Raw genomic sequence first — 17500 nt, forward strand, 5'->3', positions numbered from 1 at the left:
AAAACATGCAATATGTTTCTCTTCAACCTTTTCCCTTTGGTTCAGAGGGGACAGCCTCGTGTTGTAGGATATTTATTTGTTTTTTCTGTGTTGGATTATTTCACGTGAACACTGTTTGAGAGGGTGATGGTCTGCTTCTATTGTTTATTAACTGGTGACATTGTATTAATTGTAAATATCATGTTTATACGCAAACATTAAAACAATAGAATAATCGCTGATATGATTCCTGCTTTACTGTTGAACCACATTTGAAAACCAATTAAGAGGACATTAAACTGGTGCAATGTTGCATTATTCATTGAATGTTTTCCGTACATCGATTACCGTCTTTGAGGTAAATCTCTGATTCCAGTAATGTGCATCATGCTTAAGGAAATAGTTTTTCCTACAGCCAGGCTGTGTGAAGCAGGGCGCCAAAAATCAATAAATAACTTAGGTCGCAACCAATCAGTACAACCCAAGAGAATCTTCAAATAGCACAGCCAATCACAGTTCAGGGACCACCTCCTCCAATGACGCCCACAACTGCGGGTGGTCTTCCTTGTTTATGAATCAGACATTGTCTTGCGATAATACAATCTGTTCGGCACTAGTTTGCTTTTGGAAATATGATGTCACAGGTGGCTGAATAAGGAGGAACTCGTCAACCACATCGACCGGTAAGAGGATGATGGGACACCATTATACACTAGCTTAAGCTTGTAGCATCCATTATATTTACTTCAGCTAAGCTAGAGACCGTTAGCTGACGATACACCCAGATTGCGATTCTTATCGGATATGAAGACATTGCACCGAGCTGATGCATGGACTCACGTTGACAGGGTTTGACTCTACCTGCTTTAGTATTCAGTCGGCCGCGGTAAGGATACAGTATTTCCTAACGGTGCTGTGCTGGTTCAACTGGGCGTTACTCTCATCAGGACCAGACTCGTCGTCCCATTGCAAAGCTTAGCTTGTCGCCAAGGAGTGCTTCAAGATGGATTTCTTGCTGCCGATTGCTTTTTGGATTATAAAAACAGTTTCAAATGCGTAATCGTCTAACAAGTGTTAATGTTTCTGTTGCATATTCATCACCTCTGACTGTTCACAACAGCATGTATAAGTGCTATTTTTATCATTTTCAAACAAAACCTATAGAGTGAAAATATGGAGACCCTTATCCCCATCATCAACCGGCTGCAAGAGGTCTTCCTGACAGTTGGCACTGATGTCATCCAGCTCCCTCAGATAGTGGTGGTGGGATCACAGGTCAATACTCTACAATGCTACACTTTCTCTCCATGATCACTGTTCATGTAAACCTAACCTCTATCTATCACACATCTTGTGACATCATCACTTAAACAGCAGAGTAAACCATAAGAACTATTGTGATTGTAGAATAACAAGGATACAAAAATAGTAGTAAAACCGTTAACTGGAAACCGTTAATCTAGAGTGTCCATTAGACAGGTCACTGAACCACGACTGAGTGCATTACTTCTGCGTCCTAACGCTCTCTGTACTGTACTGCTGTGTTTGTACGTCTGTGAGAACAGAGCAGTGGAAAGAGCTCTGTGTTGGAGAGCCTGGTCGGTAGGGACTTCCTGCCCCGGGGGTCCGGGATCGTGACGAGGCGGCCCCTGGTGCTGCAGCTGATTAACGTGGCCCCGCTGGAGCAGAGGAGGCAGGCTGAGCACGGTATGATGGGAGGGGAGATCATGCATTGGAGATGGATGCTAGTTTCTAATATGTGTATAATCCAGTTTTATAAAATCATATTCATTATATCATAATTATAATATTTTTTCTGTTGGAAGAATCATGTGTTCTTGTGATGACTCATTGCATGGTCAAGTCAATTATTATATAAGAAAAAAAGCAAACAACTTAAAGAAAATGTTTCTTTGACTTTCTAAAATGGCCTCCGTCCTCCCTCCCCTCCTTGCCCTCTTTCAGAAAATGGGATTAAACAAAGTTCTCAGGACAGCTATCCAGGTCTCTTGTTCTTCAATATGCATGTGTTGTCATCCTGCACATTATTTTTTTTTCCCCCATTGGCATAGACTTTTTTAATTGTATTTTATTGTCTGCTCCTTTAAAAAGATAACACTGGTTTTATTTGACTGCATTCGAACATAGATTCTCCCTGTGAATGTAACATGGATGTCTTCATCGAGCCATTTTTTTGTTCCTCAGAGAATCTTCTCACACATTTTTAACCCTAACGTTGGTTTGTGTTGCTCATGGCGATGTGTTGCTCAAGGCGATATTGGACGATATTGGACTGTGAAAACATGCACCCCTGATGGCACTGCGCAAATGCTTGTTTGAGACAGATATTCATAATTGTATTAATAGAAGCAGGCTGGTCCTTAAAATCTGTTGCTCCCACTCGTTTCTATCCTGCAATTCGGTTATATTTTATCTGTGATTCATATTACCTAATTTTAATGTTAACTAATTACTGACGCGCAGTCTCTTGGTTGTGTAGGTGTCAAGGCTGAGGAATGGGGAACATTCCTGCACTGCAAGGGCCAGGTGTGTTTATGTCAGGAATACAAAACAAACTCCATCCACTGTTGTGCTCCAATATAATGATTTGTTGTCGTCTTTTAAAGGTCTTTTCAGATTTCGCCGAAATTCGTAGCGAAATTGAAAAGGAGACTGAACGAAGCTCAGGTGACAATAAGGTAACGTTCAGATGTGAAAATAAGTATTTCTCAAATTTTTGTTCAAAATGTCAACCACATTTTTTGTATTATTGTATTATTAGCACACATTGTGCGCTAATGGCAAGAAAATCACAAAGGATTGTTTTCGTTGGTTAGGGCTGCCAAGTGCTAAAAACAGAGAACCTATGCAGTAATATGGGCCGTGTGTAACGCGTTTAGATCCTAAGGGGTAAACCTAAGCAGGCACCTTGACGCAAAGCAGCAGGGGGCTGACCCGGCCTTGTCTGAGAAGATGTCACTCTGCGAGAGGTCGTCAATCAGCACGCTTCAAGAAGCGCTGGCGTGTCACGTGTTGTATGCCCCTTGTGATGCGTTAGTGTCAAATTCAGTATGTTGGTGTGCATGCACGTTATGTTTCTAAAATGAGTCTAGCTGGGATATCTGAGCTTCAACATGAAATCTTCCCATCGATTTGCCTCATACGTTCCCTGTGTTAATTAATCAGGATTCCAACCTGCCAGATGCTTTAATCATTTAACAACCGCAATGTAACAGATGTTCTCCTTGTTTGTCCTTCAGGGAATCAGTCCTGAACCCATCCATTTGAAAATCTTCTCGCCCAAAGTCCTGAATCTGACGTTGGTCGATTTACCCGGTATAACTAAGGTACACCTCATCCTACCTGCAATCATATTACAGCCCAAAACATCCAATATGTGTTAAACATATATGTTGAACTACATTTAAAGTGGAGATCTCAAAGATATCCATGTTGTTCTCTTTGGCGATAGAGATATGCCACTGAAACCAGTCGTAATACTGATAATGCCTGTCTTCAGCGGGCCATAGGCTCAAGCACCATTGGGTATCCTCTTTCGGCAAGAGATATAAACTCAAGGGCTCCTCCTGACCAAACAGACATTTGAGCGGTGAGACTGCTGCGGACATGTTGGAGTGTCCCTTAATGGCCCGTCTCTCTGAAGTCCTGTTGAGAACTTAAACCAGTGCTGTACAGCTATGGAGAGGAGGCACAGGGTGACCAGTCTCTCTCCCAGCTCCACAGTTGCTCGCTAATCAGCCGTATGCTACAGTGCTAAAACGCTGCATGATAAACACGGTTCTACTTCATGTGGACGTCGGCCAGCCATTCCAGTCTGACCGCCGGCTGACGTGATTGGCCATCGCAGCGTGACGTCGGGTAGCGTTTCTCCAAAAGTTTTGAACTTTTTGCCTGACTTGGACTGAATGAGCCCAGAGACATTATTTACATAAACTCCTTGAGATTTTTTTTCCATAGACACAACTATGTATTGTGTGATGGACAACAGACACACAACTCTGTACTGTGTGGTGGACCGCAGAGCGCCTTGATCAGTCCAGACCGCAGTCTGCTAGGTGATGTCACAGACATTAAAAGGTTCCCCCCCTCCTCCCCAGGTCCCTGTAGGAGACCAACCGGAGGACATTGAAGCTCAGGTGTACGAGATGATCCAGTCCTTCATCTCCAACCCCAACTCCCTCATCCTGGCCGTGTCGCCCGCCAACTCTGACCTGGCCACGTCGGAGGCCCTGAAGCTGGCCCGCGACGTGGACCCAGAAGGTAGGCTTGGCTCTGCGCTGACCGGCTGACTGGCCTCTCTGATTGGCGCTCGTTGACACAGCATCTAAGGGGTCTGTAATGGGGAGCTAACGCCGAAGGATGATGGGCTTAATGGCTACGCGAGCCAGTCTCGATGGGTCCATCGGCACGGTTACCGCCTGATTATTATGCCCTGATGGGGCAGTTTAATTTGTAAAGAAAAGTGTTGCATCTGGCGGTGATAAGGCGGACTATTAGCTAAGAGAACCATGGGGGTCACGTGTACTGATCCCGTCCGCTGCGTCCCTCTGTCTCAGGCCGCCGGACGCTGCTGGTGGTCAGCAAGCTGGACCTGATGGACGCCGGGACGGACGCCCTGGAGGTCCTGCTGGGACGGGTCATCCCCGTCAGGCTGGGCATCATCGGGGTCGTAAACAGGTCGGTCGCCGGGGGAAACCGTTAGCACTGCAGCCACTGTCGTAAAGCTAGATGTGATTACACTGATGGTTGTGTTGGGGTGTCAGGGCTAATGGGGTGGAAGTCATTCACGTCGCTGTATGTTGTCTCGTATATCTCATTAAACATACATCAAATGCGTCATTATAGACCAGGCTCTCCTCAGTGCACCCCAGAGCTCAGTTCATCAGTAGAATCAGACTCTCTCAGCAGCATAGTTTCTGTGATCTATGGAGCCGGGGGTCGCCAGTCGCTAGAAAACTGCAATTGCAATTATTGACAGGTTGCTCCAAAGGCTGTTTCCCGCTCCACTGCCCCACGATGCAGTGCGCCTTCTCGACAAATGTTGATAAATCCATCCAATACTATTCTACCAGAAGCTGCTGCAAATAATATGCTGCACGTAAGATTTCAAAAACTTTCCATCTGAGAATGCTATGGCTGACAACAAAGTCACCTTACATCAACGCCTTCGTACCGTACATATTGGTGTATTCTCGCTTTTCATTAAGAACTTTACCGCAAGGTGGACAAAACAACATTCTGGTCGAAATGTCAAGTCAAATGGAAAACGAGATGCTGTCAAGATTAAACTATACAACTTGAAGCAGGTAAACAAATATAGGCCTACGCACAATATATTTGATATTTAAAAAGTCAACTTTCATCAGCTCGCTTGCGTCAGAAGTTCCCGCTCGCCACTGAAGTGCAGAATTCCGTTTTTTATTGCGTGGTGCTATGAATCATACAGTATATACTGTATATCCATATGGTAACAGCTTCTTTTGAATGCTGATAGGATATTTAGTATGATTATGTAGATATTGCGGTTCTGTGATTATGCGATACGGTATTAACATTCGTTTTGTGTGTTTAACGTTTGGGTTTAACGTTGGGCTTTGGGTTCTACAGGAATGTCATTGTTTTTAAGTTTGAAAATGATAAAAAAAGCACTTGTTTTTAATTAAGGTGAAAGAGACCAGAATGTGATTGATACACCTTAGTGTATAGTACCGCCCTCTGAAGGAGGATGTGATTCACCTTAGTGTATAGTACCGCCCTCTGAAGGAGGATGTGATTCACCTTAGTGTATAGTACCGCCCTCTGAAGGAGGATGTGATTCACCTTAGTGTATAGTACCGCCCTCTGAAGGAGGATGTGATACACCTTAGTGTATAGTACCGCCCTCTGAAGGAGGATGTCATACACCTTAGAGTATAGTTCCGCCAGTAAGATTTCCACTAAGCTATAAACGTTTGATTCAACCTGACGATATGAGCATCGGAGAAGAGAATAATCCAGATAATCGACTATCCCCTCTGACCTCCGTCCCTCTCAAACCCCTCCCCCCCGCCAGGAGCCAACATGACATCAACACCCAGAAGAGCCTGGAGGACTCCCTGCGGGGTGAGCAGGCCTTCCTGCAGCGGCACTACCCCTCACTGGCCGCCCGCTGCGGCTCGCGCTACCTGGCCCGCACGCTGAGCCGGCTGCTGATGCACCACATCCGCGACTGCCTGCCGGAGCTGAAGAGCCGCGTGACGGCGCTGAGCGGGCAGTACCAGGCGCGGCTCAGTGGCTACGGCCAGCCGGTGGAGGACCACAGCGCCACCCTGCTGCAGATCGTCACCAAGTTCGCCAGTGACTACTGCAACACCATCGAGGGCACGCCGCGCTACATCCAGACCACCGAGCTGTGAGTTCACAGGCTTGATCCCCAATATGAAATGTTTTGCCTGTATGTATGTATCTATGTATGTCAATTATGGCACCCATTGCCCTCCTGATCATCCCTGGAAGGAGGGATCCCCCACCCTGCGTTGTTCTTGCCCTCTGGTGGGCTAGGGTCAGGGGGTTTAATAAATATATGGCCTGTTAAGCCCTTTGAGAATGTACCTGGGATCAAGGGCTATACAAATACGATTTTATTGAATTGAGGGACTAGAGATGTTCCGATACCATTTTTCCCTTCCCGATACCATTACCGATTCCTATATCGAGTATAAACCGATACAGCATCTAGCATTGCTACCACTAATAGCACTTGTTCTTATTGAAGGGTTCTCTCATGATGACAGCAATCTATAGTCGGTTCACTTACTGACAGCAATCTTTTATAAATATAATTATACATTTGCGTAAGTATCCATGTTTTATTCCGACCTGGTAGCTCAAAGGTTGGAGATTAAGCATTTCCCATTTTCCCGATTTTCCGCTTCCAACAGTTAGTGTAAGCAACATAAGGCTGCACGTGTTTGTGATGTTCTCTGCCTGTGTAGTGAATGAGCTAGTCACTCACGTGATGGTATTGGATCGGCGCACAGACTTCGGTACTCGCCGATACCCGATACTGCCTAGATACTGCCTTTTGGGCAGGATCAGAGACATTTCCGATGCTGGTATCGGTATCGGAACAACTCCACTCAGGACGCAGTGCAGTGGTGACGTGAACCTCAGAGAGTGGAACACATCCTTTAGTAATAATTAACTGCAGATATCATAATAGCCCTCATCGATCTGATCCGCTCCCTCTGATGGAATTGGAGCTGAACTTAAATGTTTAATGATGTTGTTGTGGTTACATGTGGAAGGTACGGTGCAGGGCTAATGGATGCTTCCCTTCCTGACTCATTTGTTCCCACAGTGAGCGTAACAGCAGGCCATTGATCCTGATTGGTAAACCCATGGAAGGCTTCATATATATATTATTTATATGATTATAGAATATGATATCCAGGCCGTTTGCTATCCGTGGCTATTGGTCGATCGAGCTGCCCGTTCTTACATTTACATTTAGGGCATTTAGCAGATGCTTTTATCCAAAGCAACTTACAACCATTCACACACAGACAGCGGAGTCAACCATGCAAGGCGCTGCCAGCTCGTCGGGAGCAGTTAGGGTGAGGTGCTCTTGCTCAGAGACACTTCAGCACTCCGGTGGTCGAACTACCAACCTTCCGGTTAAAACTCAGCCGTTCCACCGCCTTAGCTAAGCCGACCCGTTCCGCCCTTTGCCCTTCGACTGTTCGACCGCCCACACCTCGAATGATGCTCTCCTCCTCTCCTCACAGCTGTGGGGGAGCTCGCATCTGCTACATCTTCCATGAGACCTTCGGCCGGACGCTGCAGTCAATCGACCCCCTTGGGGGCTTGACTGAGCTGGACATCCTCACCGCCATCCGCAACGCCACCGTAAGCTCCGCCCCCTCCCTGCACCCTTCACCTAATTTCTAACGCGATGCAGGGTTGGCTGATTATTTTTATATATTTAAATGTATATGTCTCATTATAAGCGCTTGTTTAATTCTTTACACACACATTTCTCTAATTGCCGCTGATCTGGGGTCTGCTCACTGAACACTGCTGTCATCTGAGGCCAGAGAATTTGATCTGACGCAAGCCAATCAGTGGGCGGCACGAGGCACGAGCCTATGATGGTGATTAAATATCACCGCCATGGATCTAGCCAAACACAAAATGCCACAGCCCATGTCTGGGAACATTTCAAAGTCAGATTGCAGGCATTCAGAGTAGATAAAGATGAAGGTGAAACACGCGCAACAAGATGGATGCATCCTGCATGTGTCTAATGTGTTTAATGTGTTCATTCAGAATCATAAATTGAATGCAAGATCCCCTTGCAAGAAGTTTCCTACTTTTTAATCAGCGCTACCTATATGTCTTTTAGTCGAACCGGCATAAAGTTATGCTCCATAAATCTTGATGAAAGCGAGGTATAAAGTGTTGCAATTTCTTTCTTACTCAACGACCTTAAAAGCTGTTAAGATGAGTGTGACAGTAAAACGATGTCTCAAACTTTATCGGCATACATACAGATAATGAAAAACAAAACATGAAAAATGTAGTTATTACTGTTCTGAAGCTGGAGCTCCAATCCATCTCCCGGGCAAACCGTGACAATCCACCGTTTGAGGCAGCGCTGGTGTAATGCTGATTTGATGATTCCTCTCGGCTCACAGGCCCAGCATGCTAACACAATGTTATGAATGGCTTACGAAGGTCACACTGGTAATTCATCGCTAGTCGATCCCTCACACATGCCTAGTAGCCGCACACTAGGTCTGGAAATGTCTTTATAATGTATGAAACGCGAAGGAGGAACGTGGTGCCGCTACCCTGTGATGGAGAGAGACCGGAGGAGCGCATTGGGAGTAGACCCTGAGCAGTTGCGCTGTGGCTTAATTATACACGTTGGGTTTCTTTAGGGTTCTGTATGGCGAGAGGTTTTATCGGTTTTTAAAAATGGCCAGGAGGAAATGTCCATCTCCTACCTAACTCTAGCACACATGTTTGAGAGGATGATCCAGGTCTTCATCCCTCCTCCTGCCTTCCATCCCTATGCATCCCAACCACCCCTCCCCCCTGACTGTGTGTGTGTGTGTGTGTGTGTGTGTGTGTGTGTGTGTGTGTGTGTGTGTGTGTGTGTGTGTGTGTGTGTGTGTGTGTGTGTGTGTGTGTGTGTGTGTGTGTGTGTGTGTGTGTGTGTGTGTGTGTGTGTGGTCACTCACAGGGTCCGCGGCCAGCGCTCTTCGTGCCTGAGATCTCCTTTGAGCTGCTGGTGAAGCGACAGATCAAGAGGCTGGAGGAGCCCAGCCTGCGCTGCGTGGAGCTGGTCCACGAGGAGCTGCAGAGGATCATCCAGCACTGCTCCTCCTACAGCACACAGGTCAGAGGTCACCCTGCTCCTCCTACAGCACAGAGGTCAGAGGTCACCCTGCTCCTCCTACAGCACAGAGGTCAGAGGTCAACCTGCTCCTCCTACAGCACACAGGTCAGAGGTCACTGAGCTCCTCATACAGCACACAGGTCAGAGGTCACCCTGCTCCTCCTACAGCACACAGGTCAGAGGTCACCCCAGCTCCTCCTACAGCACACAGGTCAGAGGTCACCCTGCTCCTCCTACAGCACACAGGTCAGAGGTCACCCTGCTCCTCCTACAGCACACAGGTCAGAGGTCACCCAGCTCCTCATACAGCACACAGGTCAGAGGTCACCCACCTCCTCCTAGAGCACACAGGTCAGAGGTCACCCTGCTCCTCCTGCAGCACACAGGTCAGAGGTCACCCAGCTCCTCCTACAGCACACAGGTCAGAGGTCACCCTGCTCCTCCTACAGCACACAGGTCAGAGGTCACCCAGCTCCTCCTACAGCACACAGGTCAGAGGTCACACTGCTCCTCCTACAGCACACAGGTCAGAGGTCACCCTGCTCCAACTGCAGCACACAGGTCAGAGGTCACCCTGCTCCAACTGCAGCACACAGGTCAGAGGTCATACAGCTCCTCCTATAGCACAAAGGTCATAGGTCATACAGCTACTCCCACAGCACACAGGTGTGAAGACTGCCAGTGTCCTCTCACTCGTAGTTTAACAGAAGCGTCGTGCCATTGTTGTTGTCCTCGATCCGACCGAGCTAACCTAAGTGAGCCAAAATCAATGAAGGCAGATGAGAGTGATTAGCTCCCTCAATGACGTGAGGAGGAATACTTCATTGCCAGCTCCTCCAAAGTAAAGTCAATCTTAAAACGACAAAAAGTCCTCTCGCTCATTTTGGAGTTGCTGGTCAACAAGAGATGAGTGAGGAGAATCTAGAAAGATGCAGGGACGGCTGGTATTAATGGGCTAACAGGGCTAAGCCCTCCCTACCTTCTACAGTAAAAATGAAAAAATATTATTAAAAACCGTAGAACATATTGTTTTATATTTTGGTAGAACCTAAAGCAGCAACAGCACCAAAAAGTGACAGAAAAACCCAGGATGTATGATACATCTTGGGTTTTTTCCTGTGAATGGGCTGATGAATGGGCTAAATGTATTCAGCCCAAGCGGAGTAGCGTAAGCTTCCATTCAATATTGATTGACAGGTATCGTGACACGCCCCCTTCATATGCTTCCCATTTGGGCTAAATTAGTTTAGCCCAAAGGCTGACCTTGGACCAGCTAGCACAGTAGCTACAGTACAGTGACCTTCGACCAATCACAGGCTACAGCACAGTAGCGCAAGTGCAGTATGGCGTATGTGTAGCATGTGTTTTTAAACGTTTCTATCATAATTTATTTAAATAAATGAATAAACTTTAAATGTATCCATGAAATATAGTTGTTTCCGTCACACAAATTAATTAAATGCTGACTCATCTATATAACATTTTATTATTACGCAGTGCATTATGGAACGCATTGCTTTTACTGTCAGGAGTGCGGTCAGAATATGGCCGGTAATAGTGTATTTGTAAGCTGGTCAACAACGTTTCGTATCGATACATTAAAAAAGCATGTCTAAATAACCCAACATGACATGACAAGTGTGTAGAGAAAGGGACTGGAAAGGTGTATCTTACCTTCACTGATGGAGCTAATCGGCCTCATCTACCTCTATTGATTTTGGCTAACTCTTGTAAAGGCTAACCCAGTTTTATCGTGCTGTTTGCCGACAGAGAAAATAAAATGAGTATTGCCTGTCATCTGAATCTGGGTAATTGGAAAATAATCAAGTGGATCCTTTGAAAATGTGGCAATTATAATAATGTTGACGATGTGCTACTTACAGCTAATATCTGGTTTATCTTCAATTTCACATCACAATAAAATCAACTAATTATATTCAAATGAAATCATTGCCCTTGGCTCTGGTAACGTGTTATGGGTATTAATTCCCCGTTATGCGTGACATTCTGTGCTCTGATCCTGGGTCTGACATGTTGGTTGAGATGTTGTCTTGTGGTCATCAGGAGCTGCTGCGTTTCCCCAAGCTGCACGACTCCATCGTGGAGGTGGTGACGGCCCTGCTGAGGAAGCGCCTGCCCGTCACTAATGAAATGGTAATGGACGGCCGCAGGAGCGCCGGCTGTCTGCCTGCCTCTCGTCTCGCAACGCCAGCATCTGCTGCACCACAATGCTCGTGAGTGTGTCCTCTGCCCTGCCGACGGCGCCGACAGAAACCCTGTTGTTGTTGTTGTTGTTTTCCAGGTCCATCACTTGGTTGCCATAGAGCTGGCGTACATCAACACCAAGCACCCTGACTTCAGCGACGCCGCGCAGGTCTCCGCCTCCGTCAACAGTCAGCAGGTTGTCCTCCTCTGTCTACCTTCAGATCTCAGTGATCAGGCCTGCACAGGGCAGCTCTCTGGCTTTCTTTACTTTTATGCAGTTCTGGCCGTGAACTCAAAAGGTCATTTTGCAAGGACTTTTAATAATAATAATAATAATAATACATTTAATTTAGAGGCGCCTTTCAAGACACCCAAGGTCACCTTACAGAGCATATAGTCATCATAAATCGTTTAAAAAAACAAGACATTGTGGAAAAAATTCATAAATAAATAAATATTTTGTTCTGTTTTGTTCAAAACGTTGTTTCGAAAGCAGCCCATGATTCTGTTGACCTTCTCAACGTCCTCCTCAAGTTAAAGTGTGGGTTCAAGTTCCACTTTATTCTCCCCGTAGGGCAAATAATAGACAACAACACAAGAAAAACAACAACATGAGTCACACGGGGCAGCACATGTAAAACTCGGATGAACAAAGAACATCATAAACAACACTCAATAACACAATCCATCAGCACAGTCCATGCGACAAATGTAATTGATGAAATACTATTGGCTATCTTTCTTGAATTAATTAGTCTCATGGCTCACCTCCTCCTCCTCCTCCCCCACCAGGCCGAGGGTCTTGACGGAGGCAAGCGCTGGAAGGACGACCGGGCGGTGGAGGAGAGAGCCCCTTCCTCCGGGTTTGGCAGCCCCAGTAAGGGCCAAGCTATTAACCTCCTAGACACGGTGAGCACGCACCCCCCCGGCAGAGCTCTGCTACCTGGCCCATAATCTATCACCGCTGCCCAAACACTTACCCTGTCCCCCACCCCTACCCAACAGGCCCTGCCCCCCTCCCGCAGGCTGACCACCAGGGAGCAGAGGGACTGTGAGGTCATCCAGCGATTGATCAAGTCCTACTTTCTCATCGTGCGCAAAAGCATCCAAGACAGGTCGGCCCAACCGTACTCGCACCCTGAATCCACCTCCCCTGAAACTGCTTCCACATTGGACACAAATGTGACTCGAAGAGGAATGAAGATGTATCTCGTTATGTCACTCACATTTTAAGTGTTTGAGTATTGAAACCCCCTTCTGATATTATGTGTCCAAAGGCATATATGCGATGCCTTTTGGTGGATGCCTCGAAAACATCTTAGAACATCACAAGCACATGAACCTAGCCCAGTGAGAGCATCAGAGATTCACTTTGCGTTTAATAATGAATTTCAGTCCGGCCTTGGCTGGGTAGCAATTGATTTCCAAATATTCCTTTTCATTGCACAAAAAACCCCAGCCAATCAGAATGCCTCCCTTGAGTTTGCAGAATTGGGTTGGAAGTAAAGCAAAAAACATATTGTCATCCAAGGAAAGGCTTCCGTGCAGTTTTCTGTTCATCTTTCCAAACGGTTTCAGGATAAAAGCGGTTGTGATGGCTCCGTAGATTGCTCCACTTACCGCGGCTACAGCCGCTGGTTCTTAATGTGGCCAACTGCGGCGCTGCCCCACCCAGCCTGCCATTGGTCCGGGAGTTTTGTATTCATGGATAAGGCTTTCAGGGGGAGGCCATTCACTAGCATTAACCCCCACCGCCTCACAAGGCTAGCCTTCACTAGCATTAACCCCCACGGCCTCACAAGGCTAGCCTTCACTAGCATTAACCCCCACGGCCTCACAAGGCTAGCCTTCACTAGCATTAACCCCCAGGGCCTCACGAGGCTAGCCTTCACTAGCATTAACCCCCATGGCCTCACAAGGCTAGCCTTCACTAGCATTAACCCCCACGGCCTCACAAGGCTAGCCTTCACTAGCATTAACCCCCACCGCCTCACAAGGCTAGCCTTCACTAGCATTAACCCCCACGGCCTCACGAGGCTAGCCTTCACTAGCATTAACCCCCATGGCCTCACGAGGCTAGCCTTCACTAGCATTAACCCCCATGGCCTCACAAGGCTAGCCTTCACTAGCATTAACCCCCATGGCCTCACGAGGCTAGCCTTCACTAGCATTAACCCCCATGGCCTCACAAGGCTAGCCTTCACTAGCATTAACCCCCATGGCCTCACAAGGCTAGCCATCACTAGCATTAACCCCCACGGCCTCACAAGGCTAGCCTTCACTAGCATTAACCCCCATGGCCTCACGAGGCTAGCATTAACCCCCATCACAAGGCTAGCCTTCACTAGCATTAACCCCCCGCCCCAGGTGGGAACAGGGCCAGTCTGACCCTGTGTTCCCCCCGCAGCGTGCCCAAGGCGGTGATGCACTTCCTGGTGAACTTTGTGAAGGAGCGTCTGCAGAGCGAGCTGGTGGGACAGCTCTACAAGCAGACCCTGATGCACCAGCTGCTGGTGGAGTCCGCCGACACGGCCCAGCAGCGGGACGAGGTGGCCCACATGCTGGAGGTAAGGCCCCCCTAGACCCACCAGGGTCTCACCCCCACCCTGCCGCTCCCCGCTCCCATCCTGCTTTCTGACTTTGTTGTCTGTGTCATCTTTCTCACATGTTGTTTTTCTCTTCTTTTTGTTTTGTTTTTTACCTCAGGCACTTCAAAAAGCCAACAACATCATCTCTGAAATCCGGGAGACACATCTGTGGTAGCCCTCAGGAGACAGTGTGTGTGTGTGTGTGTGTGTGTGTGTGTGTGTGTGTGTGTGTGTGTGTGTGTGTGTGTGTGTGTGTGTGTGTGTGTGTGTGTGTGTGTGTGTGTGTGTGTGTGTGTGTGTGTGTGTGTGTGTGTTCTGTCATGGACTAATGGCCGATGCGCGTACAGAGTTTATGTTTCCCTCCTGCCAGCTGTTGCCGGGTCCTCTTGTCACACGGTGGATTCCTTGTTGTCATGGAGACCCTCAGTAACGAGGCGCTGCCCTGTGCCGCCGTCTCTTGTTCTGAGGAGTCTTTCATTATGCTGCCAAAAGCCCAAATAATTTGTGCGTTCCGAGGATGACCCTCTGAGGACGTCGCTAGCGATGTCGCGTTAATTACGGAGTGGGGGAATCATCCCTGTGTCGGGTCGGAGAAAATCAGTGTCAGAAAGAGTGTGCAGCTGAGTGTTTCTTTATTGGAGGTGCTTGGGATCATGATGTCTTCTGGACGGAGACTTGGGGAGAACGCCCCAGAGAGAGAGAGCAGCGCGGTACCAGCCGCTCCCCGAGGGACTGGAAGGAAGACCGCCGCAATCGATTTCTGTCATCAGTTTTCCGCCAAGGAGCGACCCAGCGAGAGACTCTCTGAGCCCTGTCATTACAACCCAAATCAGGTTTCTTCTTCCCCACTTGTCTGAATAGCCTCCGCTCTGGTCCGCCAGTGTCGCATTGTCCTCGCAGATTAGTGCGCAGCCTAATATTTGAACGAGGTGATTAAACTCGCCCACGGGGGTAACGTGTGTGTGTGTGTGTGTGTGTGTGTGTGTGTGTGTGTGTGTGTGTGTGTGTGTGTGTGTGTGTGTGTGTGTGTGTGTGTGTGTGTGTGTGTGTGTGTGTGTGTGTGTGTGTGTGCGTGCCTGCCTGCCAGTCTGCTCACAAGCAGGAATTAAAAGTGGTATGATGGTAGTGGGTAACTTGCACATAAAAAGCAATTCTATTACAGGAGTGATACTCGGGTGTGTGTGTGTGTGTGTGTGTGTGTGTGTGTGCGCGCTGCTCTCAGCCAACGTCCCGGACTTCAGTGAACACATTATTTTCCGGTTCCATTACCCGACCTTTCCTCCCTCGCCCCTTGCCCGCTCCCTCGCCGTGTCCTTCCTGGGACCCAGGGGGGGGGCTGGAGGAAACGCTCCTGTGATTGACTGTTCCAGTGGCCCTGAGCGGCAGAGAGACTCTGTCCCCGATCCACCTCCTGCACGCTCCCTCACGTCTCCAACTCCACTCCCCTCTCATGGCAATCCTAACCTTTAATTCAAATGCGATTGCAGCTGGCTGGGGCGCTCGTTCCTGTGGCTCGGTGTATCGTAGCGTGAGGGGTCTGCTCTCGATGACTGTGCCTCTCCGTCCCTCTGGCTTTCAGGTAGCAACAAGGGGGGTCTCTGTGGGTTGGCAGCCGCATTCGGCCTCAGTCATTTTGTTCTAATAAGCAAAAGCAGGGTTTGAGAACCCATCCCACGTCAAGGAGAGACTGGCCCTAACAAGACCGCGGCGGCGTCGCTGGCTGGTCTGGGATCACCGCCCCCCCCCCCCTGGCGCAACACCATCCAGCTGGCCTGGGGTTCAGCCCAACGTGTGTGTGTGAGTGCATGTGATGTGTTTGTGCATGTGAGGATGTGTGTGTGTGTTAACCGTGTACCTGTTATGTTATTTAAATGACGCCTGTCACTTTGTCAACTGCCTGAAAAGTTCTTGCCTGCCAATATTTGTGAAATGTGTCTGAGGACGGAGGGGCCCTCAGGGGAGGAGGAGGACCTCAATAAATAGTGAAAACATCAGCCTGAGCCTCCACTTTCCCTTCATCCACACCTCACCACCCTTGTCAAACACCACCACGTCAGCCACCACAACCCTGGGTCCAATCACTATGACGATGGGACACGCTGCGTCCCTCCGTCCCCACGCTGCGTCCCTGACATCACACCGAGGTCACCGTCACGCCTGGCTCCTGAAGGCCTCTGTGTGGCCTTCATTGATCGCCGAGAGAAAAATAGACCTACGAATGGTCACACACACAAACACACACACACGAAGACTCCTCTAGGTTTCGAGGGGGAGAGGGATCTGTTCTCTCCTTGCACTGCGTCTGGGATGGAGGGTCAGTCAGGATGGATACCTCTATGAAAGGCGGATTTTGTAGAGGTGGGTATATAACCAGAGGAGCTACACTGAGCACGTTGCTTACACTGCTGTCCCTGAACCATAAGTGAATGAGAAACACATGGCAGAAGGTCACTGAGATGCACCACATCACCTTTTCATTGAGTGATGGCTAGATTTAATGGTTTACTGCGTTTAATACCAGCGGGCAGCCCACCGAGGGAACGTATGAATGTATTCATATTGCAGCAGGTGAATAAATTGCCTTCACTTGGCCTGTAACTGTGGGCAGTTACTGCTGTAACAATCCCCTCCCTCTCTACCTCTTACTACTGGGAGGACTACAAGGTAATACCAACATCGATATAAGATTGGAGGGGGGGGTCGCAGGGAGTCTTCAATATATTGGTTCATCTGCCCCCCCCATCACAATTTTTTTTTTAATCATACAAACGAAGAACAAATCCATCCAGCGCCGCGCGAGTTCATCAGTCAGCGTGATTAGCGGACGTCTCGCCCTCCGTGTTTTGAAAGGACTTTCGGCCACGGATTTGTAATCAAATCGACCCCCCCCACACACACACACACACACACACACACACACACACACACACTCTCCCCTTTCCTATTTGGCGAGTCCGTCGAGAGAGAGGGAGGGAGAGAGAAAGAGAGAGAGGGAGGCTGAACAAAGCCGAGAGAAAGGAGCTGCTGGAGAAGTAGCAGGCGCTGTATCCAACTGTCTCCCGGACAACGAGCTGGAGAACGGAGGGCGCAGAGAGACCAGGAGGAGAGACCAGCAGGAGAGAAGGGAAAGCCACGCGTTATCACCACCGCTCCGATAAGAAGGGCTCCCCGCAGAGTCCGTGTGTGCAGGTCTTTACGAGTTATTGTGTTCCTACTGCGTGGTCCATGTTTCTTGAGCGCTGTAGTTAGTCCTCATCTAAAGCCAGGATAACATGCGTTCAGCAACCCCTCGGGACGTGGAGCGGAGGGTCCCCACATGACCACC

At 48.4% G+C, this 17500-nt stretch overlaps 2 protein-coding genes across 3 annotated transcripts in view; both read left to right on the forward strand.

The window, feature by feature from the left end:
* Nucleotides 1–231, forward strand: part of ubl4a (ubiquitin like 4A) — a 2119-nt gene extending 1888 nt beyond the window's left edge. The window contains exon 4 of the mRNA XM_056591872.1: nucleotides 1–231. This exon is cut by the window's left edge and continues 372 nt beyond it. The gene's annotated coding sequence lies outside the window, so the exon portion shown is untranslated.
* Nucleotides 232–430: 199 nt separating this feature from the next.
* si:dkey-32e23.4 (dynamin-1-like protein) lies at nucleotides 431–16159 on the forward strand. 2 transcript variants are annotated; one of them, XM_056591867.1, is made up of 18 exons: nucleotides 431–662; nucleotides 1144–1254; nucleotides 1545–1686; nucleotides 1945–1983; nucleotides 2480–2526; nucleotides 2607–2678; nucleotides 3240–3326; nucleotides 4098–4260; nucleotides 4557–4677; nucleotides 6053–6391; nucleotides 7767–7887; nucleotides 9227–9382; nucleotides 11447–11536; nucleotides 11685–11783; nucleotides 12380–12496; nucleotides 12593–12702; nucleotides 13995–14154; nucleotides 14294–16159. In XM_056591867.1, exons 2-18 carry the CDS (start codon nucleotides 1153–1155, stop codon nucleotides 14348–14350), a joined length of 2022 nt encoding a protein of 673 aa, XP_056447842.1. In that variant the 5' UTR covers nucleotides 431–662; nucleotides 1144–1152; the 3' UTR covers nucleotides 14351–16159. The 2 variants fall into 2 exon arrangements, with proteins under 2 accessions (XP_056447842.1, XP_056447841.1); XM_056591866.1 differs by lacking the exon at nucleotides 1945–1983.
* Nucleotides 16160–17500: the final 1341 nt, after the last annotated feature.

The sequence above is a fragment of the Gadus chalcogrammus genome, chromosome 6, assembly GCF_026213295.1.
Source record: "Gadus chalcogrammus isolate NIFS_2021 chromosome 6, NIFS_Gcha_1.0, whole genome shotgun sequence".
In the NCBI taxonomy this organism is placed as follows: Eukaryota; Metazoa; Chordata; class Actinopteri; order Gadiformes; family Gadidae; genus Gadus; species Gadus chalcogrammus.